Source organism: Lagopus leucura, unplaced genomic scaffold, assembly GCF_019238085.1.
Source record: "Lagopus leucura isolate 7727_CA_CO unplaced genomic scaffold, USGS_WTPT01 Super-Scaffold_100016, whole genome shotgun sequence".
Taxonomy (NCBI): Eukaryota; Metazoa; Chordata; class Aves; order Galliformes; family Phasianidae; genus Lagopus; species Lagopus leucura.
In genome coordinates this window covers 6,809,177-6,836,612 of record NW_024962270.1, presented here as the reverse complement: position 1 = coordinate 6,836,612, position 27,436 = coordinate 6,809,177, and the positions used below count along the sequence as shown (strand labels likewise).

The window sequence follows — 27,436 nt, the reverse complement described above, 5'->3', positions numbered from 1 at the left end:
CCCATTCTGTTGATATTTTCTGATTTCTTAACACAGATTGATTGCATTTGCATTCTGTTACTATTTGAGCACTTGTATTTCTTAGCACGAAACAGTTGACAAAAAATATACTGAATGAATGCACTTTTTATGTAAAAACTCTGCACTTGTTCCTGGATATCCATACGTCTTGTGGATTTTGAGTTTACCCAATTCACTGGAGAACAAATACTAGAGATTAAACCCCACCTACCAAACCCACCTGCCTCCAAAAATTCTAATTACATCTGATTCGTAAGTCTCCAGAGATTTTCTAGGAGAATAGCAAGTTTCCAGTGAATATAGTACGAGGACTGCTCTGAAAGTAATGCCTCCTATTTATTTCCTTGGAGATGGAAAATGAAAATGGATATGTACACTTCTAAATAGAATCCTTGAGGGAATTCTACATAACCTGGTATAACTTTCAATAGTAGGAAGTCACACTGTTCTAACTTGTGTGGCTCTGAAATAGATTTGGAGGAATGGAAGATTTTTGGACTCAGGCTGTTTATTGGTCCCTTTTCTGGTCTCAGAGAGCAGATTGACAACTACCAAGTCTGTTATTCTTACTATATCAAGTTTCAGCATGAAATGGAGTAATACTGTGTGCATGGGCAGAAATTGCATAACTGTATCTGATGCCGGCTGTAAAAATAACACATATATGTTATGTGGTTCAGAAAGTTGGATAGTTAGACTTGAAAAAAAAACACCCAAACTGGGTCTTTTAACAATGGATTACTAAGCTTAAAGAACTCTTCCTTATTACAGAGATAACTGCACCATATGAAGAGTCATACAAGAAGCATCCCAAGAAGTATCTACTCCTAGTCATAAGCTAAACATATACTTAGGGCTCCACAACATCATAAGAAAAAAGTTTTCCACAATGTCACTGTGTGCTTCTTTATCCTTCCCCTTATCTCCCTAATAAGTAACATGAAGGCTTTAAATTCGTGCTAAAATGCTTAAGGGTTTTGAAAATAGTGTCAGTAGTACAAATTTTGGTTTTTAGTGCTATGAAGTGTGCTACTACGTAAGTTAAGCTGTGTTTATTTTTATTTTCCTTTATAGATCTAAGGAAGGATTTGTAATTGTATTCTACAGACATTTCTGTACTTGTCCATTGTAGAATTATTGTTTGTTTCTGAATGTGCATTGTTGGCTTTTTTGTTTTAAAAGGCCTTGATGATTGCCTCCAACAATACATAAAAAATTTTGAAAGAGAAAAGATCAATGGTGAACAGCTGCTACACATCACTCACCAAGAGCTTGAGGAACTGGGAGTTACTCGCATTGGCCACCAAGAACTGATACTGGAAGCAGTTGATCTGCTTTGTGCATTGGTAAGTAATTTTCTGCATCGCTCATCTTAGTTATGTGGGTCTAGAAATTTCCAAGCCAAAATTAAAATAGTGCAGACTACATTCTCTCGCTGTGTGCTTGTACAGAAACACTGGCTTTGCCAGATTAAAGGACAGGCTTCTTTCAGCTATAAAGAAACTATATGTATCCATATGATTCTATGATTTTATGATTGTGTATGATGGTCTATTATTGCTCTTCCTCCAACTTATTAGGTCCTGTATTCAAATGCTGTTGACTATTACTACTGGCATCCATATGGTTCTGTAATTATACACCATATGCCCCTGCATTCCACAGACATTTGCCACACTGCACTGAACCAAGTACACTTGAATGTTTTAACCATGCCAACGTTCAAAAAGATTGTACTCAGGAACAAGAAGGTAATGTTTATTAGACTGGAAGATTGTTTAAAATGAGATTTAAGACAAGATCAGGATGATAAAATTGACTGTATCCAAAGAACAGGCATCTATGTTGATTTAAAGCTTCCTTAGCAACCTGCAAGCATCCAAATTTTGAATAAAACTCTTTTTTTTTTCATATAACAGGTTATTATTTCTCTTAGCCTCTGAACAAAATATTTTATATCAGAAACTGTTTTTTTCTTTTATATTATTCCTGACAGAAAATCAAATGGATTCTATTAACTTAATTCTAAAGAAAAATGTGCTTGCTTTGTTCAAGAAGACAGATGAAAGAATGTAGAAAATATATCTAAAAATCTAAAAGTATGTAAATCGTAAGGGACAGTTCCAGAATTTTACCTCTTTATCGTGAGTTCTACTTTTTCATCAAGTCACTGATCTTGTGGAATTCTGATAACATAAATTGCCTCCAACAAGGCAACTTGCACTAAGGAATAAAAGAGAAAACAATTGCATCAAAATGCACTTGATGTTCCAGAAGAAAAAAACAGTATGAAGTACCTTTTATTGTGCACATGCTTATTGCAAGTGCTCTTAATTACAAAATATACTTCATGTAACTTGACATCTTCTTCTACAAATTAAGCAATTTCTATGTCAAAATACGTGAAAATAATAAATAAAACTATGTTAAAAGTAGGAACACGCTTCTGAGCTTGATGCAGGCATACCTGTAAATTGGTGTGCAATGCATAACCTGCTAAATTGTATGGATTCGGAATCATTTTAGAATTAAACTCAGATGTTTTTCAACTAAATAATTGCCTTCAGATAAAAGGAACGTAAATATCCCCTAGTGTTATTTTATTTAAAGAACAATACAGTGCTGTTGCCTGATACCAGTAAGACATAAAAGACCCAGGAAATTTCTTCTGGAAAAAGAAAACTTCATTCAAGAGTGCCTATTAGGAGGACCCTCACTGCTTTCTTTTCTTTTTCTTTTTTTTCTCAATCTCTCTTTTTTTCTTTTTTTTTTAATAAAAGAATCTTACCTCCTAAATGCTGGCCCCACTGCAGGTCAGCAGTGCAGCTCTCATCCTACTGTGCTTTCCCATGACGCTGTTATTTTTCCTTTTAAAGCAGGGTTGGGATTTTCCAGCTCCTGGTATCTGTTATTTAGCCTCCTGCCTTTAAGCCCTTATCCTTCCTTCCATCCTTACTCTTTCTAAAACTCCTACTTTAAAAATACATTTTGTTCGTTGTCTAAATTTTTATCTTCCAGTCCATTCCATGTGTTTTCTGATGAATGAATCTTTGCTGCCTGTGGCTCTGCTTTTGGGGGTATTCTCTTGCTTCTGACATTTCTGCCTTGCTGCTATGTACAACGCATTCTTTAGCCTTTGCAGCTTCCTACTATGCAAGGATCACAATTAAAACTTTTACAAGATTAAGTAATATATCTATTCTTAACCTATAATAATTTAAGTCTATTTAACTGAAAACCATAATTGAAAAATTATTTTAAATAATGGCAGTGGTTGAATGGTAGGAGATCTGATGCTGCCTTTATTAACACTGAAATACTCTTCTAAAATATTACTGTAGTGCCCAAAGTTTTGAAACATTAATCTGTTATTGCTTGTTTAGGTGAACAGTGAGAATTGTGGATTGGAGATAGGCGCTGTAATGGATATTTAGTAGGCCAGCCAGTCTTAAGAAAAAAAATGGGGTAAAACTAAACATAAAAAAAGAGGGATCTGTATCTTACCCATGTCACTAAACAGGAACTAGAATAACTTCATACAAGAAACTGTTTGAATCAGAATGTCTTAAAGACTCCTAATTTTCTGAGTTCTATCATAAGTAAATGGAATGCAGCCTGGTGCAACCCCAACCACTGAGATGTTAATACACTAATGAGCTGGGTGTGTGTTTTTACATATTGTCAGAATATACAAAGTACCAAGTAAGCGTATGTTTAGATTCATACATATAGACGCATTAAAAAATATTTTTTCAAAACTTGTTATGAAGAAAATGCAGAGGAAACATCTCTTGAGGCAGCCCTGCCCAGCACGCCATGTTCAGGAGGTGGCAAGAGCAGGGCTCGCTCCCTCTGCCCACAGCACTCACAAACCCTGTGCTTCCAGCAGAGCATCCACCGTGCTCCGCACCGCGCGCTCCCAAGCGCAGATAGCTGTGCTCCTGTTCGCATCAATGCCCATCAGTCCTGCTTTGTGCTCTGCGTATCATCCGCTTGCTGGGCCACGTCAATGAGCATTGATTTATTTTTTTTTTTGTACATGACATTCTAAATTGATTTCTATTTGGCAATTGGCAGTGTCCAAGTTGTGTGACCTATTTCTTACAGGCAGCATTAGTGGGATGGGATGTTCCACTCCATCGTAGCAAGATGGGTTATATAAGACTTTAAGCAGAAGTGTTTCCAATGTGCTGTAGAAATCTCTCAGGTAAGCTTAGGCTCAGCGATGCATCAGAAGTTCAGCTGCACATTGGCCATGATTTCAGCTGCAGAACAGTTACATTATTGCTTCAGGAAACCAGGGGAAATTTGACTGTCTCCTCTCAGGCTCTTGGAACACACCAGAAGTGCACGTTGCGAAGCCCTATTTCCCATATGCACTCCCTTAGGCTCTGGCCATCAGCCCACGCTGCCTTTTGGCAGGGGTGGGCAATGCTTGTTTGTTGGGGGTTACGCATCAAAGAGCAGTGCCCCTGCTTCTGTCTGTGATCTGAAGCAACACACAGCACATACGTAACTAAATGCCCAGGTTTCTAAGAGCAAAAGCAAACTAAAAATAGGATACAGTTCTGTGTTTTTCTTCCCTGTCCTGAACAAGCTATTAATTAGACTCAAATGCAAGCCATTGAAGGCAGGGAAGGCTTTGTTGAGGAATCCGCTATACGTTTGCCCTTTATGATTTTGTACCACTTTTCACAAATGAATAGAATTATGATCTAATATTGTATCTTGATTAATTGATTCGAACGACAATATTGTTTCTGAATAAAATCATTAAAGATGTTACTAATATATACAATCTCAGTGAATGTTTTTTCTTTGGAAAGCTCAGTCCAGAGCATTATCTAATTAGGCATGAATTGTGAGAGTCCTATGTAGAAAAGATTCTCTGTTGGAAAATGATATGCAGTATGAAAGAAGGTGATATGAGAAATCTAAAAAGAGAATACTGGAAGTATTTGTTACACCCAAGCATAACAGAAATATATGTTTTTATCTTAAAAATAACATTTTTAAAATGCAAGAATAATCTGATTTTTGAAAAGGTAGAACTGAGGGGCAAAAGGTGAGGGTATCTTTCACTATAGGGGAGAAAGAGCTGGCACTTTCTTGGGGTTGCTCGAGGCTGAATTTATGTGCTACGAAAGTAAAAGTCATAGGTGAGCCATACTTTCAGTTTCAATTCTTTGACCATTCTAGAAAGATTTTTTTTTTTTTTTTTTGAGTACTGTTTTAATTATGAAGATAATTGGAAATGATAGCTGTGGTGAAAAAAATGTATCTTAAGCATCAAAATCCTTTATTACCACTGTGGTCAGAAACTGCTTTGTAGTTATTTATTTGAAATGACCTAAATAACATCTATGGATGAAAACACTCAGACCATTTAGGCTTTGTATTGTAATTTTATTAAAGTGGAAATGCTAATCAGGAAATGTATTGAAGGACTAATTGCACGAAGGCATTGATTGACTGAAGTAGTAGCAGAGCCTGGGGAAAATAATTATTTGAGAGATGGTAAAATATATTGGGGAGAAAGAAGTGATTTTGGGGTCAACGTGGCTTGTTTTTCAAATCTATGTATTTAAATTTAATTTCATTAGGACAATTGAAGTCGGTATGTAGTAAAGGTCCCCACAATTAAAACATAAATATACTACTAGGACTTTGATGTCTGGAAGGAAAGTGAATGGAAAAGGACAAAAAGCATGTTCAAACATAGATTGCATCTAAAGTAATTCAAGGTACAATTAGTTCATAGGCATTCAGCTAGTGAAATTATGTGCTGTGATATCTTTTAAGGAGAAATAAAGATTACAAAAATTCTCCCTGCATTTACTGCAAAGGCTAGCAGTCCAAGAACAGCAGTTTTCCTGCTAGAAGGCAAATTACTCACCTGTGCATCAACATGTCTGTAACATCTGGCACAAGTTTAATTTGCTAGTATATTTACAATATTGTTTAAGCTATGCATGTATGGGGCATAGCTACCAAACAAATATGATTGTTATTTTTTTTTCCCGAACAAATGACCAGGCCCATCACTGATAAAATTACAACAATTATGGTATTTTAGTTTGGCCAGGCTGAAAGCAGTTTGCAGGCATTCACTGGGAGGTGCACCATGCTGAAACGACACAGCCAATCTTTCACAGCTGTCTCTGTATCTACCAATGAAGTTGTTTCTTCAGTACTAAAATCACTCAAGTTTTCCTTAAAGTAATACTACTTTCCAGTGGCTGTAGCTACAGTGATCTCTATTTAGATGCTTTTCATCTTTTCTGCTGATTCTTTTTTGCTTTGTCAGTATTGGAAGCACTCTGGGAAGAATTTTTCATTATTTTGCCTGATGTGTAATCAAGTTGCATTTTTAACAAGTCATTGGATGTGTCAGATGCTTATTTCCTCAACCTCCACTTCCCCTGTTCAAAGATTAATATAATTATTCCAGAGTGAATTATTCATTTTATATATTGATGCTTAAATAGATAGAAATAAATTATCTTATTTTTGAGATATTCTGCAGAGAAAAATGAAGAGGTCTTCTCTCTCCTTAGTGTCCTTAGACGATACTGACACATGCATTAATTTTGTCTATACATACACATGCATCTCAGTTGGAAAAGAAGTTCATCTTTTGGCAGCCCAGTGGTATCCCTTATGCTGTGCCAACCTACTGAATTAATACTACTGCATGTGTTGGCTGACTATTCCACACAACAGAAAGGATGCATCATCTTTTGCTTAGTCTAGTTAGTTGCTTCATTCTTTAGACTTTTAAGTCAAGCAGTTTGGACAATTTCATGGATTCTACGGTAATTTCTTTTCCAATCTTCAAGTGTGTTACCAAATATTGTTTTTCTAAAAATCTACCAGGATCAGGACACTGAAGAAAACTAATGAAGTTTTAAGTATGATTTTCAGTGTCCAAGAGCTCCATGTCCTTCCTGCCCCAGGCCTGGATGCAGTATTGCAGATGTGGCCTCACAAGAGCCGAGTAGATGGGGACAATCACCTCCCTCTCCCTGCTGGCCTCCCCTTTTTAATGCAGCCCAGCACACAGTTGGCCTTCCAGGCTGCAAGCGCACACTGCTGGCTCATGTCCAGCTTCTTGTCTACCACGACCCCCCAGTCCTTCTCTGCAGGTCTGCTCTCAAGGAGATCTTCCCCCGGTTCGTATAAATACCTGGGATTGCCCCGACCCAAGAGCAGCACCCTACAATTGGCCTTATTGAACCTCATTAGGTCATCTAATCCAACTCCCCTGCAATGAACAGTTTGTCCTTTGCCATTTCTCATTTCATGATAAAACACGTTGCTGAATTTCTACAGTACTTTTAACAATGTCATTAGAGTGTATATGATTAAAGCTTTCCACAATAAATAAGTAAATAAATAAATATCTTGTAAGAGATTATCAACACTGCTACTGCAAATATTAGTTCAAAATAGATTTTTACACTTTTTCCATTTCTGCATGATGTTTGTGGAGGACTAAGAGTGCATTTACATTTTCACAGAGCTTTGAGGAAAGTGGGTTTTTTTTTTTTTGCAAGTAGAGACTGAGTAAATAGGAGCCAAGGCTTGACCAGGTTGAAGGGATGAAACTCTAATTCAGGTTGAAGTGTGGGAGTTTGTCTGAGTCAGGCTATCCTTTTCAGATCACTCTGGCTTTCATGATGGCGGTTATTGTATTATGATATGAACAACAATCCTGTCATACAAAACCACATGCACAAAACTGATCAGCCATCACAGCCCCTAATCTTTATGAGTTCCTGTTTTTATATAGAATGCCATAGATTGCAGAATATAGTATTTTCGGTAAATGTATTTTTCACAACATTATTATGTGGTATTTAATACCAAGCAGCTGTTTCTTTCATTTGTGTATGTGGGGGCATTGATTAGGCATTTTTTGAGTTTTATAGACAGCATGTATAAATTGCAAAAGTAAGTACTGCTAAATTTTCTGAAAAGCACCTTAGCTTAGCCAACAGTGTCTTGGTGAAGTTTGCTGAGGTGAGTCCTCTGGATTTTTTGGAGCTGTGGAAATACTGCTGACTCTGGACAGTCCAGGAACACTGACCAAATATGTAACTATAATATCAGCCAGATACCTTGTTTTGAGATTTGGCTGTGGGCTGTGTTTAGGGTTTGTTTATTTTTGGTGGGTGCAATAAATTTTGGACTAATGAAAACTTTTCTGTAGTTGAATGTAGTGAAGCTTTGACAGTGGGAGTCCATCACTCTTCTGCTCTTTATGGGCTGTTGTAAAACATAATTATTGTTTGTTGATGCATATCCATGTTAATTTACTGAGCTCAGATATCCATATGTGCACTGACTTGTAAACATGAGGCTCATGTCAGTGGCTTCAGATAGTCTTTATCTTTCTTGTTTGATTTCCTCACATATGAGAGGGGGGAAAACCTGCAGTGTCAAAGAAGGGCTGTTTGAGTTTCATGCTCTGTTGGCTGCTATGTTATACATACTTATTAGACCTTTACAGATATACAGATATTAAATAATGCTTACTGATGACTTCAAGTCATTGTTACAATAAAAGTCACTAGAAATGGTTCTATACCCATTGCAAGATTTTCAAAAGTTCATGCTTCATTTTGTGAAGTATACAAGTGCAGATCTTGTTAAGCATGTTGCGATGACATGAAAATCCCCTGAAACAGCATCCTTATGCGCCAGAGTTAAACTCAGTAAAGCTATAAGCTCTGTAGTGCTTCATGACAGCATCACTTCTCTTCTAATCTTCATTGCAAACACAGAAATGATACTTTTTAATAGGTTGTATTGAGAGAAATAGACAGTTTCTCTAAAATCAAGACTTTTAGCATAGAGGACCTTCATGCTTTCTGTTAGAAACCTGCATGTATTTTGTGAATTACTGCATAACATTAATTGTCTACTATTTCATTGAACATTTTAATAAATAAATCTATTAGCCTGTTGAAATTGCTACCTTAAACTTATATTATTGAAAGTACTAGTTTTCATGTATTGCAGTAACTTATGCTGGTGGTCAAAACGTTAAAGCTAGGATTTGCAGTACATTGACTTGATCCAGCTAATTCAGACCCAGGTAATTACATTAAATAGTAGAAGGAAAGTACATTAAGTTCAGGGGGTCCAGGATAATTTTTTTGAGCATAAAGGGAGAACAACGAGCCATTGCAAGAAGAGATTAGCTTTTCCTCCTTAACTGAAAAAAAAAAAGTTCTGCAAATGTATATATATTTTTATGAATAACCTAAAAGTGAAGTACTTGAAGTTTTAAACATCAAAGAAACTCTTGTCTTTGCAACGGCCCATGTCAAGCACTGTTAATTTTTACTCTTGTAATGAAAAATAATAACACTACGTGACTTTAAAACAGTGGTATAAAACCAGTATTGGGAAATTTAGAAATGGATGTACTTTTTTCTAAGATTGTAGCTTTTTTCATAGGGAAGGATCAGCTTTATTTATTGCTTATGTATCTCAATAGCAAAATTGTTTTTCCCTTGCAGAAAGGAATAATTTATTTTCTTCTTTAGGATCCTGATTTGCAAGCCATACTGATTCAGTGCATGTTATGTTGCACAAGTAGCAATGTACCACTGAAATTCTCAGTGGGAAGGAGATGCAGGAGTGTAACGCTCAGTTATGACATTGTATTTCCAAAAAGGAATCCTATCAATTATTATTTGAACTTCGAGTGTTTCACTGCTGTTCAAAATCCTGATTTTTTGCAACATACTGCATCTCTTATCCTCTGTAATCTTGCACTCATAATTCATTTCAAGAGATACTTTAAAAAGGTTAAAATAAGACTTTTTATTATTGGACAATTGGTTCTTCCACAAAATTATGATTATTATGAATAAATAACAAAGATTAATTGGTCTCAAAATTTTAGTAAAATATAATAAGGGTTTGTGATTATTGAACAGTGTGCTCCACATCTGTGGCTTCATTGGGTTTTGTTGAGAGGGGCAGAGAAAATATAAAGGTTAGGGAGTAGTGCAAAGAGATGGTAGGAGCTTGAGATATTCTGCCCATGAAATACAGCCAGTGGAGTTCCCTGGATCTGCAAGAGAAAATTTAATAAATAATTAGGATGTAGTTCAGATATCCGTAAAAAAAGATTTAATGTTTTGGTAGTGACATGGAAACTTCGTAACCACAAATGCAGGCAAGAGTTGATGATCAGCTTAAAAGTTAGCGGATCACAGACTAATATGCTTTGGAGGGAATATCTACTGGGTCATCTTTTGATCTTGTTTATTTATCACTGCATCCACAGTCAGCATATTCTGCATAGCACATATGGAAGAGGTCAAGCCATCACAGAGGTCTGGCTTACATATGGGTTTTAATTGAAGCCATATGCAGTTAGGTCTTCCTTAATAGTGAAGTAAAGTAATTGGAAACTATTTATCTTGTGATGTGCAAAACCACAAAATAAACCAACTTTCTTCCATCCTCCTGGGTCTTGCTTTTGTGCATATTGGAACAGAGATGCTGCCACAGCTCTATTTCCTTGTTGGTATGTTTTCTGAGATATGACATTGAAGCTATTAAATATGCACAGATGTCAGCTTGACAGAGAAATGATATATGGGTGGTGTAGTACAGTCACAGTTTTACATCACTGTGGTTATAAGACTATTTTGCTCAAAAATATGAGAAAATATTAAATGCTTTTTAAAGTGGAGAAGTTTTTTTAAACGCAAATTCACTTGATGGGAGTTTAGATTCAAACCCCTGGTGAAGATGGAGTTGAGCAGAAAATGCGAATTAAAGTACGGCAAAGAGCAGACACGAACGGCCCAGAGGCATGCTGCTGAAGTTCGAAGAAAAGAAGTAAAAGCATCAGCTCTCTGAGATAAACCAAAGTGCTATTTTAAGCACGGGTAAGGTTCAGTCTCTCCTGGTTCTGAAAAAGAAGGCTTATTGCCTCCACAGAAATAACTCAGTGTAGATGACCATGCGTCTCTTCCCAACTGAAATGAGACACGAGACTTCTCTTCTGAGAGAAAACCTTTACTTAAAAGAAGTTTTGTTCTTCAATGCTTTTGTGAAACTACACGTCATGGGCTAGTGGCTGTTCCGGTGTTTCTGAAGATTGTTCCAAGTGAATAGCAGAGAGTTTAAAGCGACTGATAGTGCAATATCACAGCATCATAGAATCTCAAGGTTGGAAAGAATCCACAAGATCATCTAGTCCAAACGTCCTCCCGTTACCTTTAGTTCTATCCTCTTGTACCTTAATAATTCTTGATTACATTATAAATGTAAGTGACAGTGGAAACACTAAAGCTTCCTCTGGGAGTTAAAATATAATGCAAAAGTTACATTTTTAAATAAGGTTAAAATATTTACTCTTAATTAGTGTATCTATTACAAGATGGTAGGAAGGTGTATGAAGTGCTAAAAAGCACTGTGACAAGTTCCAAATTATACACTTCGGATGCAAGAAAGAATTGTGACTCAATTTGCTTGAGATAATTATAATGGAAGAGAGCACCAGGGGGAGGAAAGTTATGCAGAGAAAAGAATTGAGGTGTTTCAGATAATTTTTAATGTATTTTACATATTTGCATAGTATTACCATAGTTAAATTAATGCATTTCATACTTTTATGAAATATCATTGTGTTTTGTGTACATAAACTAAATTTTACTACTGCAGTTTAACAGCCATAGTAAAATGACAGTCAAGTATTATCAAAGAAGGTGATACGGATTATTTTTATTGTTGTTAATAAAGTGATTTAGAAGAGATCTTTCATGAAAATTCTGAGACAAATTCAGACAATATTTTTCTTGAACTGCAGTCTTCAGCCTTGAAGTATTGTGAAGCCTTGAAGTGTATTTTATCAGTAGGGGAATTTATTTACAGCTGGTAAAACAGCAGGTGGTAGGATTTTATGTACTTTCAAAAATACAAATTATTTGATATTTTAGTTTAAGTAGCATGTATCCAGAAGTGACCTATATTTTTCCTTTCCATAGCTCAGAACAAATCACATGCTATTTAGTAAGGTAGATATGCTTTGTAATCTGCGAAAATGATCCTAATATAATTTTAGAACAGCTATCATTTTGTGTGTTAATACACTTAAGTGTGCAGTACAGCATCTCCTTTCTAGAAGGTAACTGGAAAAGTTATGATAGCACTAATTCCACTAGACATTTACTCTAGACAGGGAAGTTAAACTGTGCAGAAGTGGTGGTTTGTGATAAGACATTCTGAGAATTAGGTCACGTAGGGTTCAATTGCCTGTTACTCAGATGTCTTATTCCTTTGCTCACCAAATATGTGATCATGATCATTACCCAATTTAAAATACTACTGTGCACTGACAAATCTGACACAGTGTGAGCTACAGCTGACACACATTTCCTAGAACAGCGTTTCTTAGAATTTTAACTTTTCATTAAGTGTTGTCTAGTCTTGCATTTCATTATGAACATTGCCCCACTTTTATCATTCAGGAGACATGTTTAAGGTTCCAGACTGAATTTGTATCCTGACTCATGATCTCTACTGAGCTTTCTGTGTTGATTCAAGACAGAGGAGGTTCCTGAGGCTCATGGAAGGTCACTTGCAGACAGCTCTGTGGTTAAAAAATAGCTCTGCTCTGAGCCATCAGGCATAGGCAATCAGCAAATGGTAGCCAGTGCAGCACATCTTCCTCACATCCCCAGAATCATATATGCAATGTGTGTGTATATACACATGTATATGTATGTCTCCTTTGTGTGAGTGTGAGGGCTGCTCTCAAAGTACTGTTTTCTACTTTATGATGTTTGCTCACAACAGCAGAAATGGAGATTGGTGGGATGGCAGAGAAGCTGAAACTTCCTGCAGATATCCCTTACATGTTGTTGCTGTGTGACAGATGGCAGCAGGGGGGCAGTCTGACAGAATGGCTTGTGACACGGAAGTGCATTTGAAGCAAAGGGGGGGAATTGAATTTCCCCATGTAGAAAAAATGGCACCCATTTATTGATGCTGGCTGAATGTTGATGGAGAACAGACAGTGGATGTGAGCACAGGGAGGTGGTGAATGCTATATCTCAGCAGTGGTAACAGCAACAGTAGTCACCTCCTCTGGTACAGATTTGTATGAGCAAGACACACAGGCCTTGCTAATCAATGCTGGATGTGACTGTGTTGAAAAACAGTGTTTTGTAACTAACAAACAGTGTTTTTGTGCTTTTTGTAATCTTGTATCTGGTGTAGTTTCCATGGAAATTCATAGGAGGCATTGTTTTCAAAGCAACCTACATACTATATATATATATATGTATATACAGTTATATATACAGTGCATCAGATATTAAGTGGCAGACCCCAGCATGCTGCGAGCACTAGTTGTGCCAAAGCAGTAACTTTTAGCAGACTGCATGTGAAATCATTTTTTCCTGTCTGCAAACCACTGCAGCAGATCTTTAACACTATCAAATTTAATATGCTAATTACAGGGTGTAATTTATTCTTTCCTTCAGCTCAATTTACGTCACGACTGTTCACATAAAATACCAATCTGGATCTTTTAGCAATTTATCTCAAATCTATAATAAATACTTAAAATTAGGTCATGTTCTGTGGAATGGAGTTTTATACAGACTTTTAATTTAGTATTCTAATGCAACAGTAAAACTCGTTTATTTGTTCAGATAATTTCAAGAGAAGGTCCTCTGTGGTTTACATGAAAAAAATTATTTTACCTCCTTCCATTTGCTATGTGCATAAAGGAGATTCAGTTTGCAAATTCTTAAAGAGGAAACAAAGACATGCCTGACTGAGATACAACGCCTGCTGGGCTCTGGGCTCTCGCTAGTTTGGTAACCTTTGTTCATTTGTATCATTAACAGAACAGTTTAAAAAAATCTGAGCAGGGTCTACGTAATGAAAGCAAAGAAATTTTTACGAATCAAAGTATTTTAAGAACACACATCCAGAAAGGAAAATTAAAAACAGAAACAACAAACACTACAAAGCTGCACCTATTTTTCTCACTGTATTCAAATGTCAGAACAATTTATGCTAAAAATATAGTATGTGGTTTTGGTTTTATGCTTTATTAAGCAAGCTGTGATTACCTCTTCCCAATATTGAATAATGAACACGCTGTTGTGGGCGCTGTGGTTTCCATCGCAAGGCTGTTGCCCTTGCTGGAGCTACACGCACAGCGATGCACACAGCCGGAAGCTGCAGGATCCCATGTGGCATTTCCCCAACGGAGGTTGCAGTCTCCCATTACTGTGCTTGGGGATTTTCTTTCCTTGTCAGCTCAGGGCTCAGCACGTGGCAGGGTGGCCCAGGGAGGCAGGTGGGATGCATGGCCCTGGGGGAGCGGGGCAGCCTGGAGGGAGCAGCTCTGCTTCTCTGCAGAGCATCCCTGCACTGCTGCCTCAGTGGTTGCAAGTCCACAATACCTTTAAATCAGTTTATGCCATCTGAGAATGGGTCTGGTCAAAAACCAGTTGGTAGTGGGAATATGTGGCAAAAATGTGGCAAAAGTGGAACTTATGAATTAAATTCCCAATTCAGCTCACTATCCATCAGTGCTGGGACTTGAGAAGAGGGCATAGCAGCATCTTTCTATGGCAGTTCACAAATACATCAGTTTAAAGCAACTGGGAAACAGGCTTCTGAGAAGGAGTGGAGCACACGGTAAGTCCAGGTGTGCTGTTGTTGGGGCAGACTGGAATGGGAGCAGCTGAGAGTGTTTTGGTGTTAGGGGCAGAGTAGTACCCACAGGGGCAAAGGCCCATCTCCGTGGGTTTGTTAATGGTTCTGAGCTGTTGCTGCTGCCGTCTGGAACCAAGACCTGGCAGCTCCAGCCACCGCAGCTGGGCTGCACTGATAAATAGTGGAGATTCTTAACCTTATGTATGAAACATGCAAATGTGAGTGCAGCTCAGTATTTAAGTTGTGGTGTTTTGAATGCCTTACATGACAAGCTTTGTAAAAGATGCTTGATTTGGCACCAGGAATAGCAGAACTAAAGTGTACTGTTAAATCTTTGTTATTGAACAAATCAGGCCATCTTCGTGTAACTTTTTATTTGAAGGTAATAACGCTGCCGCGTACCATATTAAGTGGACATAAAAAGTAGTTCTCTCTTTGAATATGGAAAAGATGAAGCAAACTTCTCATTGACTTGCTGTTCACATTTTGTGTTCAAGATTGGCTCTTACTTTCTCACAGCAGTTACGCTTTTTGCAATATAGCTCTGAGTCCTGTTCTGCTGACATGAAATGTGCTGGGCTCATCTGAACTTTGTGCTCACTGAGCTGTCCTGTGAACAAGTTTTTAAGGAGATTTGACAAAGTACATGGCTATGTAGCTCTTCTAATGACACATTGCTTGAGGTCAGTTTAGCAATCAGTATTTCTCATCTAAACCTGTCTGTCCACTGCCACTAATAGTGTAACCAATAAATAAGTAAATAAATAAAAGGCTATGTGAGCACCATTAAAATAGAAACAGGGAATGGAGGAAAACCTTGGTTTGGTTTGTTTTTATTTTGGTGTAGGTTTTTTTTTTGTTTGTTTTATAAGAATTCTATCTGTGCTAATGGCACTGTCTTCAAACCTTTTAGAGATTGTGGCCTTGATGCTATTTCTTTGTTTTGTTTTTTTAAAGCCATATTAATATCTAGGACTAATTGTGCAAGAGAGAAATCACCTGCCAGGAGCCAGAATTTTAGAGGCTCAAGAACGTTTCTATGTATCTCTCACAGTAGCAGTATGTACTTAACATAATGAGAGCAGAATATGTAGCTGTGAAAACTGAGGTCTGATATGATTGCTGTGATAATGATTTAGTTTGGCAGGTTTGAGACTGTTGGCATCATGCAGATGAGATGCCAGTGGGAGTTAGAAGAGATCCAAGTACATACAGCATCATATATACAGAACAAGGCAACCCACCTACTTATTCTCTTAAACAGCTTCTTTTCCATCTTTTGTTTTTAAGCACATTCACTAAATCATAATGGATTCAGATCAAATTTGAGTGTGTAAACACCTGTTTGCTCTTGCCTCTTCTGGGACATCTCTTTTTATCCCCCCACTGACTTGGGAAGGACTAAGGGAGCCATAATTTCCTTCAGCAGTTTTCTGATGCAGTAAATGAGGATGAAGTGCTTGGAAGTGATACATCCAAAGACTATTTTTTATCATTCTTTTTTCAATTTTGTATTTGTCTGTAGTTGTTTCATTTACTTCAAGATCTTAGACTTGAGGGAAGCTTAAATTTAGAGCATTACTACATCTGTCTTCTACAGAGACGTTAATTCACTGTCATTTTTATCTTTTTCCTTTTATTGTACCTTACTAAATAGATCTCAATTAAATTCCTAGCTTGCATCAGCACTTTTACTGTGCTGAAAAATTACCTTTAATCTTCGATGATCCTTATGGACATTTTATGTATTCTTAGTCTATTCTATATTTAAAACTTTACATTAATTAAAGTTACCACTGGCATGCTAATTAGTAAACTTTGCGATGAAAAGACCTGCTTACTAGGTGGATTTCCTCAATTACATTTCATGTTTTCCATGACTCGAATCAAGACTGTGAAATTCACTCCAGGTGATCAGACTGATAGTAAGCAGCCCACACTCAAAATTTTGACCTGTAATCTGGTGCTGTATACTGGCACTTCATGGACTCAGTGGTCAAGCAGTTTCCTTTCCCATTTGACTTTTATTGAAAGTAAACTGACAGGTTCCCTGAGCTTTCATTCTATAATGGATTATTTGGAGAAACATTTTCTGCTTGTTACCACAGGGATAACCAAGGCTGGACTTGGAAATAAAAGCAGGAGGATCTGATTTATCATCATTAAAAAATGTTGTTGAGAATGCAAAATCAAACTCTTCCTTAGGGGAAACTGAACACTGCTTAGTACAGTTTGCAAGCTGGTAAAGACATCCCCATACATCCACTTAGTCATCATCTTGGCATGAGTAAAAGTGGCAGTAAAATAGAGGGGAGGGAACTCATTCAATATTTTAATAAAAGAAAGATTAACTGCAAATATTAAACAGATGGCATGCAAATATCAAATACAACATGCTTTTTAAATATAAACTTTTTGAAAATAGAGAGCCTTCCTTCAGTGAAACTGTTGTTAACTGTATGAAATTTGTTTTGGAAAAAAGATGAAAAGAATTGTTCTTTTCTGTAACTAAGCCAATGCAATTTTCATTTGCTTCACAATTCAGTCTTCTATGTGATGCTTCCAAACCTCATTGACTGACTGGGATGCTTTAGGCATAGTATGTACATAATACTGAAATGAATTCTGTCCCTAGTGCTTAAAAGGATTTTTAAAAGTCAGCTCCTTGCATTGAGCTAAGAACATAGTGAAGCGTTTCCATGTCTTGTCCTCCAAGCTAGAGGTAGAGACCTTCATTTATTTTTCAGAGTTATTATCTGAGAGGGAGAATAGCTGGCAAAAAAAGGAACAGGCCTGTGCACCAGTCAGAACTGATCCAAATTTAGCAAGCAACCTTACCTACCATTTGTTTATATTTTGTTTGACTTTCATACAGTCCCACTTTATATGCTTGTTGTCATTCAATGCGTTCTCCCTTTTTGTTGTTGGAAACATTTAGTCTTTGTACAAATATCAATATTGTCATCCAGCAAGACTGTACATTGCTTGCTGCTCTTTAGTCTTTGTTTTGAGGAAGAAGTTCAGTGAGTAAAATTAACATGCAGTACTGATGAATGTTCATCCTTTAAAATATACACACTGTTGAAATTAATAATGGTCAATCAATTCATGTGGTGAAGCTAATTTTGTTTAAGTGCTCGTTAGATTTTTTCTTATACTACATTCTGTTGTGGCAGGAAGAGATCTTGGTTCAATTCAGTTTGAAACTTTCAATGTGAGTCTGAGTTAATTATTTAAAAGTATTAGAGCTGAAATCTTTGTACTTACCACCTGGATCTAAGTGGGGAATTCACTGGGTAAAAGACAAACAAAAAAGACCACCATGCTTGCTAGCACTAGGGGCATGTTTCAAAGGAGCCTGTTGCTTAATCTGACGCCAGACATCCATAAGTTTTGTTCCCTTTCAGCCAAGTACCATTTAGAGTTTTCTGCCTCATTGTTCTGTTCATTTAGATTACAACACCTTATTTCACTTGATTGCATTTTCCTTTTTCCCCTCAGAACTATGGTTTGGAGACTGAAAACCTGAGAACTCTCTCTCACAAGCTGAATGCCTCGGCCAAAAATCTTCAGAATTTTATAACGGGTAGAAGGAGGAGTGGCCATTATGATGGCAGGGCCTCCAGACGACTGCCAAATGATTTTCTTACCTCTGTAGTTGACCTGATTGGTGCTGCCAAGAACTTACTAGCCTGGCTGGACAGGTAATTTACTTTTTCTTGACCTTGTACTGAATATGAATATGAATATGAGAATATGAAGATAAATGATAGTACTTAATTTGAAAAGGAATCATAGAATCATAATAGAATCGCAAAATAGCTTGGATCATCTAGTTCCAATCCTCTCGCCACAGGCAGGATTGCCAACCTCCAGATTGGTCTACTAACTAACCTACTACTCCAGGTTGCCCAGGCCCCCATACAAACTGGCCTTGAACACCTCCAGGGATGGGACATCCATAACTGCTGTGGACAGACTGTTCCAGCACCTCGCTACTGAGTGAAAAATTTCACCCTGACATCTAATCTAAAACTCCCCTGTTTTAGTTTAAAACTATTTCACCTGGTTCTATCACTGTCTCAAATTAAAAAATCTAGATAAATGTAGTTAAAATTTTAACTGTAGCAAGACAGAAACCCAAAACATACAATTGCAGCATGGAATTTCAATTGTTTCCATTTTTCTGGAGTTATAGCTGTGGAGATCTGGAATCTGAATGCTCTTCAACATATAAATGGCACCTTAGAAGTCATGGTGAGAGTGAATAACCCTCCTTTATGAGATTTGTATAATCCTGGTGACATCTTCCTAAACTAATGCCAGCATTCATATTCTCTTGGGCTATGACCTTGTCAGTTCTTATGCATTCAGATGGGGTCAGATTTGGTTAGAACGTGGAAAGCCTGCAGAAAATCCCAGTTCACAGGAAGCTATTACTAAGGAAACATTATTTTCCTCTCCAAATTAAGGTGCTAACTTCTGCAGAAGAGTGTTGTCATACTAGTAATGCTTTTTTAATGAACCATACAAATGAAATTTTGACTGCTTACAATTATTTGGAAGCTCATGTTTCACTGACATTAAGAATGATAACTTCTAAGGTTCTAGCCAAAATTCACTTCCTTCCAGCCAACATTGTTTCTTGTTTCATAGTCATATTTTACAAAAGTTATTTGGCTTGCTGCTGGAGATTGTCGTGATTAGGTGATTCATAATTTTGTGGTGTACAACCGGTCTCTGTATTGTATACATCTTCTAAATGCCATTGAAGACTCCAAAAAAAACAGTAGAACTGTGCTATTGAAAAGTATATTCATTATTCTAGGAGTCTTTTTTGTTGATTAAACCAGAGAATAAGTAGCTGACCTGATTATACTTGCCTTTATGAAAATGAATTTACTAATCATAAGTACTGTGAGATATCATTAATATCACATAAGTCTATTCTTCCTTTCTCACAGGTCTCCATTTGTCAGTGTGACAGAATACTCACTGCTGAAAAACAACATTGTTCAACTGTGCCTGGAACTAACAACCATTGTACAACAGGTAGGAGTGGTTGTCTTCCAGTCTTTCCAAGTACTTATAGTTGCTCAAAAATCATAATAGTAAAAACATTGCTAAGCTTTTACTTGATCAGAAAAAAAAATATTTTTGCCTATTACCTTTCTGTTCCTTCCATATTTTCTTTTGGTGGGAGTGATGGGAAGATTTCAGATTTTGGCTATAATCATGTCTTTGGACAGATAAAAAAAAATAGTGTGCAGTTAAAAATAATTCACTTATCTTTTGAGTGGACAATTTCATGTTAAGTTATTTGCTGCCATAGAAGAACAATGCCAGTCAGAAACAGGTTAAATGCTAAAAAAAAATTGTTAGAGATTCAAGTGTGTTTAATGAAAAATATTTCAGGGACAAGTTCTTTCTTATATCAGGATGCAGCTGTACTACATCTTCTTCACTCAAAAAAGTGCCTGTTACATAAAAGTTGTTTGTAATTGACACTGAACTAGTGAAATGTGAAGCAAATAAGGGTAGCAGTATTTTCATTACTAATCTGTAATGTAGTACAATCCACAGGTACATCAAATACTTTCATCTGGTTCTGTAGCTCTACATATTATACAAACAGTAATAGTCACTATTGTTATTTTCACTGTCTGCCCCTGAAATAGAGGAAGTCACACAAGTACAGAAAGACTGAGTGTAAGTTAGTAGAACTCACTTAAGAGGCTTTCTGAAGTAGCAATATTCTGTAAAATCTTTTCCTAATATTGTTACTTGCATAAAAAAAGCAAAAAATCAAGTATCTATCAGATTTTGCATTTGCACAGTGTAGCCAAGGCTCAGACACATGTCTTTTACGCTATTAGCCTTAATTTCTAATACTCAACTTTTTTTCCTTTTGAGAATTGTTTACCTTCATGCAATATTGCAGTAGAAAACAAACAATCCTTTTTCTCTCTTCTTCGTTTATAAATTCCTATGTCGACATTTAATTATTAAAGTATCTTTATTAAGCTTTTTTTAGTGTTTATAATGCTAGGCTATTTTTGATTTACAGACTAAGCAAAATGAACTTCTCTGCAGTACAAAATTTTGGATTCTGATTCCCCTTGTGAGAGGTAGACTGTGTTTCTGCAGTGGAAATTTCCAGTATTTCTGTATGTAGCATAGGATAAGTTGCCTTTCACAAAGAAAGTTGCTGAACAGAGTAAAGTTGAGACCTAGGTAAAATTGGCACCGGCACTTGATAAGGTAATTACATAGCGTAGGGGAGAGTCTGGTGCAGGACAGAATTGGTGTGCAGATAGTTGAAAATACTGTTCTCTTATCGCCATAAAGAGTACAGGACATACCCAAAGGCAGGGGGTTGGTAACAGACATTGATGCTCAACCAATGAGTGCCAGGAGAGGCTTTACCTGTGTTGGACCCAGGGTAAAATGGAGGAGATTTCACTGAAGAGTTGTGCAATTTCTCCTGTCAGTAGATGTGTGTGCCCATTATTGCAATAGTGAATAAAATGCCCTTCACAGAGATCTTTGCCTGATTAGAAATTTTTTATCTTGAGTGTGTTTCTCACACCCTCCTCAGCTGATATGGACTTTTTTGGTGTGAGTTTAATTTTTCCCCGTGGTCTAGGTGAAAGTAAGAGAATTTTGAATTGCGGTCTCCATTTCTTCTTTTGGCTGCTTTTGGCAAATGAAATTCACTTCTCTGCCAGTAATAGGTTGGGGTTTTGTTTTATTTCTTCATTTCTTCAATACCACTTCATTCCAAAAGCTGTCTTCATCCTGACAACTTAAAAACAATATATCTTAGAGAACAGTCTCCAGGAAAATTCACAATGAAAAATGTTTAGTTCATTTGTAAGGTTAGTTACAAATCAAGACCAGTCTTGTCTTTTTCTTACCTTATTTTTAGATCTGGGTTGCTTAATAGCTATCTGATATTTTTACAGTACATAAAACTTAGTACCAGAAAGTGTAGATAAAGCAATATCCTTCAGAAGGAGGCAGCTTTATTGTTACTAAATCTGAGAAAAATTGATCTTAATGTGTGAAAACAAAGATGTCTCACCTAACAAAAAATGTAGTCTTAACTGTAGGCTGAAATATGAAGTGAGTGGCATAAATAATAGAAACCATTCTAACAGACTATTTTTTATACTGAATGAGATAAATTTTAGATATCTAATGCTAAATTGTACTTAGTTTTCTTATCCCTGACAAATCTCCAGTTTATTAAAATAAACAGAAATTGCAAATGAATAGCATTACATAGAAAGCTGCAAAATCTTTGAGGCATCTTAATTTTGGGGCCCAATTGCCCTTTGAAAGTTTTTACAGTATCTGCAAATTTCAGTAGTATATGAATTGCAAACTAAAATGATGAATGTACCATGATTATGTGCAAGTCCTACCATCTTTTTTTCTTTATCAATATTCAAAAAAAAGCTTTTATCTTAGCAGAGTTGTGAAGGTGTCATACCTGTCAAAGTCAGAGTGTTGTGGAAGTGCAGAAACTGGCTTGTACGTGATATTATAGGAGTGATTATTTCATAATTCCAGTACTTTACTGTTCTGCAGAGGAGAAATGAAATGCTGCTACTTGATTTTATATTTTTTTTTAACTCTAATAAAAATAATACATTTTTAACGTCTACATGCCTATGGAGGATGGAGAAAGAGTACAACTATTTATCTTCTAGATCAAAATTCTATAAGTGTTAGTCCTGGAAGAATCTATTTTTTTTTTATGAGATCCTTCATGCATTTCTGTGTATCAGGAAAACAAACAAACACAAAACAACAACAAAAAACATCAGAAGAATGTTGTGACCTACATATCTTAGAATTTTAGTATAATATTGCAAGTGCTTTAACCTCTCAGTTAAACTGGTCTGATGTATTAACAAAAAGTCATTATGCACATATTTTGGAAGGAATCCCAAAACCATTAATAATTTTAATGCTAGTGTAAGCTTGGATGTGCAACCTACGTATAGCTAACATTAATTCTGCTCTACAAAACAGTAAAATTTCGGTTTCACTCTACACAAGTCTCAGTTATTTGACCTGAAGTAATTAAGCTTGTTCGGAATTAAGCTCACATTATTTTTCTAGCACAGAAATTAAAGGAGTAATTTAGATAGAACTATTAGCTCTGAAATCAAGCTATAAGCCCTCCTGTGATCATGTGTTTCTCTTGGTACTTGCAGGGTTAAAGGGAGATGGTGGATATGCTGTTTGAAGTGTGTAAAACATGTAAGAAAAACTGCCTTGGGCATTGCCAACCAAACTGACTAATTGCATTCTTATTTTTGTGCTGAAGAAAATAACAGCATGAATACAGAAGAAACATCAAAGGGGTACTTGACCATGAAATGCTAATATAAATTCCTCTGTGTTCCTTGTCATTTGCAATCTGGTTTATCTTTCTTATTTTGAAAACTGTCTTCACATAGAAGCTAATTCCTCCACAAAAGTGCCAGTCCTCCAAAATAAATGCTTAATCTTGTGGGTGAAGCATCTACTGGTGCTCCAGGTGTGTGCACAAGGCTGTGTGGCTCACACAGGTGAAGCTGCCCTGCAGTGATCGCAGACGGGCTCCTCACTGCAGTGACCCACAAATGCAGGCCAAGAGCTGCACATGGCCTCTGTGCATGGGATGCGGCCAAGGGCTTTTGCTGCTGGACAAGAGGAGCAGGGAGCTATCAGTCAGCTGCAGAGCCTCCTGCAGAGTACCACAGCCTAAGCTGATCATGCAGCTAATCTACTTGGAGAGCAAATGGGGTGAGGATGTTGGAATTAGTTCATGGGAAGTTTAAAGCAATTAAACGTAAATTAAAACTGTTACTGCTATTACGTTGATCCCGAAAAGAGGAAATGATAACTTTAAGGGAACTTAAGTTAGAGGATCTTTTGTGTATATCAGAAAGTGAAATTTACTTGAAAATTTATTTAAGGAAAAGTCTTTTTTTACTTCAAATATATCCTGAACATATATCCTGAAGTCCTTATCTTGCTCTGTAAAAAGCTGCTTCCAAGATGGCAATACATTTAGCAGTTCTCCTACTTTATTTTTACTGCTATTAAACGTTAATTGACTTAAATAACAACTATCAGCAGGGCAGACGTGCTGGGACATCTCACAAACGTTTTCTCCTCAGATTTTGTGAAATAAAAGCACTCCTTTGACACAACAGATTTTTGTCACAGGGCAGTGCCCACTGCAAAGCCTTCGGTGACGGAAGGTTCTGGAGCTCTGGGGCAGGGCTGCGGGTGGCCTCAGAGGTGTTTGCTTTGTGAGGGGAATTGATGCATTTCTATTTTAATCTCACTTTGCCTGGCACACTTGCATTTTTGTTATGTTCCTGTTAATTTAACTTCTGTAAAACATCATGAGAACTAGTGAGCCCGTTTGGAGTGCTTGCTGGCAGGAGAAGCTGCATTTTCTCTCAGTGCACTTGTAATCTCTTCTGTGGGACGGGGTTCAATACTCCCATGCCATGGCTGTGCCCTGCAATAGAGGTTGGTTCCAAACTTTAAGAAGCAGTAGAGGCAGTGGGCACCTTTTAGGAAGTGTTATGCTTTGGTTCATGAAATGTAAGTGATATTCTGGCTGCCTGTAATGTTGTTAAATAAAAATATGAGTTAAGTGAGTAATGTTTTAAGTTATGGATTGATACGAGTTACTGTCCTTAAAATGACATTTAGAATAGGAAAATGGCTGCTCTGAAAGTTACAAGATTTAAGCAAATAAAGAGGTCAATTAGGATTATATTTTCAGGTCTAACTTTGGGACTAGGTCTAACTAGGTCACTAAAGCAGTGAAACCCTCTGGATATCTCTGAAGCAGTGTGCAACACAAGCAAACCTGAGTCTTCTGAGTCTTCATCCCCTTCTGATGTGACTTGTGCCCCCAAAACCAAAAATTAGAGCTGTTATGGAAATACTTCCAAGAGATGGAACTGTGGCTGTTTTTGTCTCATGCGGACAGTAAAACCAATTATGGCCTTGAAGCAAGAATAAGCCAAGAATATAATCTTTCACATCTTTAATCTTGTACTTATCAAAATAATTTCTGCTTACTCGTCCTTCTGACACTTTATAGTAGCACAACCTACCTATTGGTAGGTCTGACACAGTGGTTTGCATCTCACACAACTTGTACAACAGCATGCATTCATACAATGCCTATCATGCTCTGAGTTTCAGTGGATTTCCAACATGCCAGATCAATTATATTCACTTTTTTTTTTCTCATTTTCGTGACTGTCCCCACTGCTTTACATGTATTTTACTGCTAGTACTGAGCAGAAAAATTTCTTTACTATAATGGAAGAATAAATCATCCCTGAAGTTAATGAGCCATAAGAAAAGTCAGGTTACTTTTATGAAGTGACATTCTGGACATGACAGAACTGAAGAGTTTGTGTTTATGGTACATCTGTAAGAGATAGTTGACAGCATTAAGCATTCTTTTCTTTCTTAATAGGAAATTTAAAACAATATGCATTAATTGTGTTTGTTTTATTTTCCCACAGGATTGTACGGTGTATGAAACAGAAAACAAAATTCTTCACGTGGTAAGTATTCTATTATGGTATTCTCCAGTCCTACATCATGCCCTTCAGTCATTTTTTAAAAAGTATTAAATTCCACTATGGGAAAATAAAGTTACTATTTGACAAAACTCACGATGAATCATATCAGTTGCTGAAAGTTAAAGTTTTTATAAATAAAATGGAATTGCTAAATACACATATACATATGTGTATATATAGTTAAAAAATCTTTTTAACACAAGAAAGAGGTGAAATCAGCTTATGTAGACTGCAGCCCCTGAAACCAGCTCAGTACTAGTGGCCAGCCACTTTAATTATTGCCCCAATGGTCCACATTTCAAACTCCAAAATGTTATGCTTTTTTTATAATCAACCCAAAGAAATATAAATAGGCTCTACACAAAAATGTTAATTAAATATTTTTTCATCTAAGATAATGTCTTCAAATTCTCTGAAGATTGGAGGCTCCCAGAAGGTGATGTGATTAAAGTCAAAACCAGACCTATCAAGTCTTTTTACACCTTGCTAAATTGGACATCTTTCAAATTTAAGCCTTAAGAATTAGTTCTCTTCTGGTACCCATGCCTGTTTATTTTTGCAGGCAAGACCAGAACTCAGGTTGTTTTAGAAACTTTACAACATGATGGTACACTCTTTGTAGTGTGATACTCTTGCTAGGGTTGCTTGCACGGAATGCTGTCATTCCGTTGCCTATTTGCATTTTTAAGTTCTCTGGTTGTCAGTGACCCAGAACACTGTAAAAGCTTCCAGCACTCAACAAATGTAACGACTAAAGGGAAATGGAAGAATATCATGCATAGTTATTGATTGAGTATTGGCCTTTAAGTACTAATACTTTATATTTTCATGGTGCGTGCACAAAAAGCTTGTACTCACAGTGAGGTAGAGTTAAAATGTATGGTTTGGGGGAAATCTCGAAGGATTTACAAGTTTAGATAAGCTTTTGACAAGCTCTTACCAAGTGCCTGACATTTTTTTTTAAAGCCTTTTACACATACTCTGCTTCCAGCAGGGATTAAAATATATCATAAAACATTGATGTGCTGTTAAATTCAGAAAGCATGCAGTAACTTTTAGGAAGAAAAGCTCTCTATTGCAAACCTGATTCTGAAAAGAACTAAAAGCAACGTCTTCTGGGATTTGGATTTTGTATATATACATATATATAAACATCTTTTAACTCATGACTTGTGAAGCCTTCCGCCTGCAAAGGGCTTCATACAGGTGTTCGCAATCGTTAGGGACTCAACGGTCTGTCCATCTACCTCAGTGCACACCAATGTGGTGGGTGGTAAAATGGCGTTTATTTGATCACGACAGGAACTTATATAGCCTTGTACAACTTCGTCTACGCCCCTCTGACTCCACGTATAACTTCCCTATCTGGTTACTATTAGCAACTACCCGAGGGTGGAATGCCTCAGGGTCGTCTCCTGGCCAATGGACATGTGGAATGTCTTGTTTCTTCCTTATTTGGTCCTTCTTGCTCTTCCTTCTTATCTTCAGGCCATTTGTTGTCATGGTTTCGCAGGGGCCGAGGGGCCCCTGCAGACCCTGTTCGGCAACAGACTTGTGATTCTAACTGTGTACATCTTCTGGAACTCCATCTTTATCAGGAATGTTACTTTTAACCTTGCTACCTCTTCTCCATAGAAGCTCAAAAACATAGAAGAGGGGAAAGTTTCAGTTTTATACTTCCCATTTTTGAACTAGTATACAGGACTTTAGAACTTTCAATTTTCTTATGACAAAAATATCTTAGCAGATGTTAATGCATTTTCTCATAGTAGTAGTGCTAGATCAAATGATATTTCCAGTCCCTGTGCTGTTATTCGTAAATTCTCCTCAGTTGTTCCATCAATACTGTCTCAGCCTTTGCATTATGTATAAGTAGTGTCAGGTGTCTCCTGGACATGCTGAAATACATTTACGGTAAAGTAATATTTAAAATTATTCCAATGTATTATTTTTGAGTACTTTCCTAGCATAGATTTTAAATAACTTTGTGAACTGTGGTGAGATCTTAAGATTCATAAGATCAAATTTGAGTGAAAACTTGTTTACTTTAATTGTAAAGATTCTTTACTGAGAAAGTATTTACATGTGACAACTCTTAA

General features: G+C 36.8%; 1 protein-coding gene across 1 annotated transcript in view; it reads left to right on the top strand.

Annotated features, from left to right (window-relative positions):
* LOC122183040 (connector enhancer of kinase suppressor of ras 2-like) overlaps positions 1-27,436 on the top strand; it is a 118,551-nt gene that overhangs the window by 9,686 nt on the left and 81,429 nt on the right. Inside the window, exons 2-5 of the mRNA XM_042876772.1 lie at positions 1,204-1,367; positions 18,226-18,428; positions 19,689-19,776; positions 25,278-25,319. Of these exons, the coding sequence (XP_042732706.1) occupies positions 1,204-1,367; positions 18,226-18,428; positions 19,689-19,776; positions 25,278-25,319 (497 nt within the window). The remainder of the gene's footprint in view (positions 1-1,203; positions 1,368-18,225; positions 18,429-19,688; positions 19,777-25,277; positions 25,320-27,436) is intronic.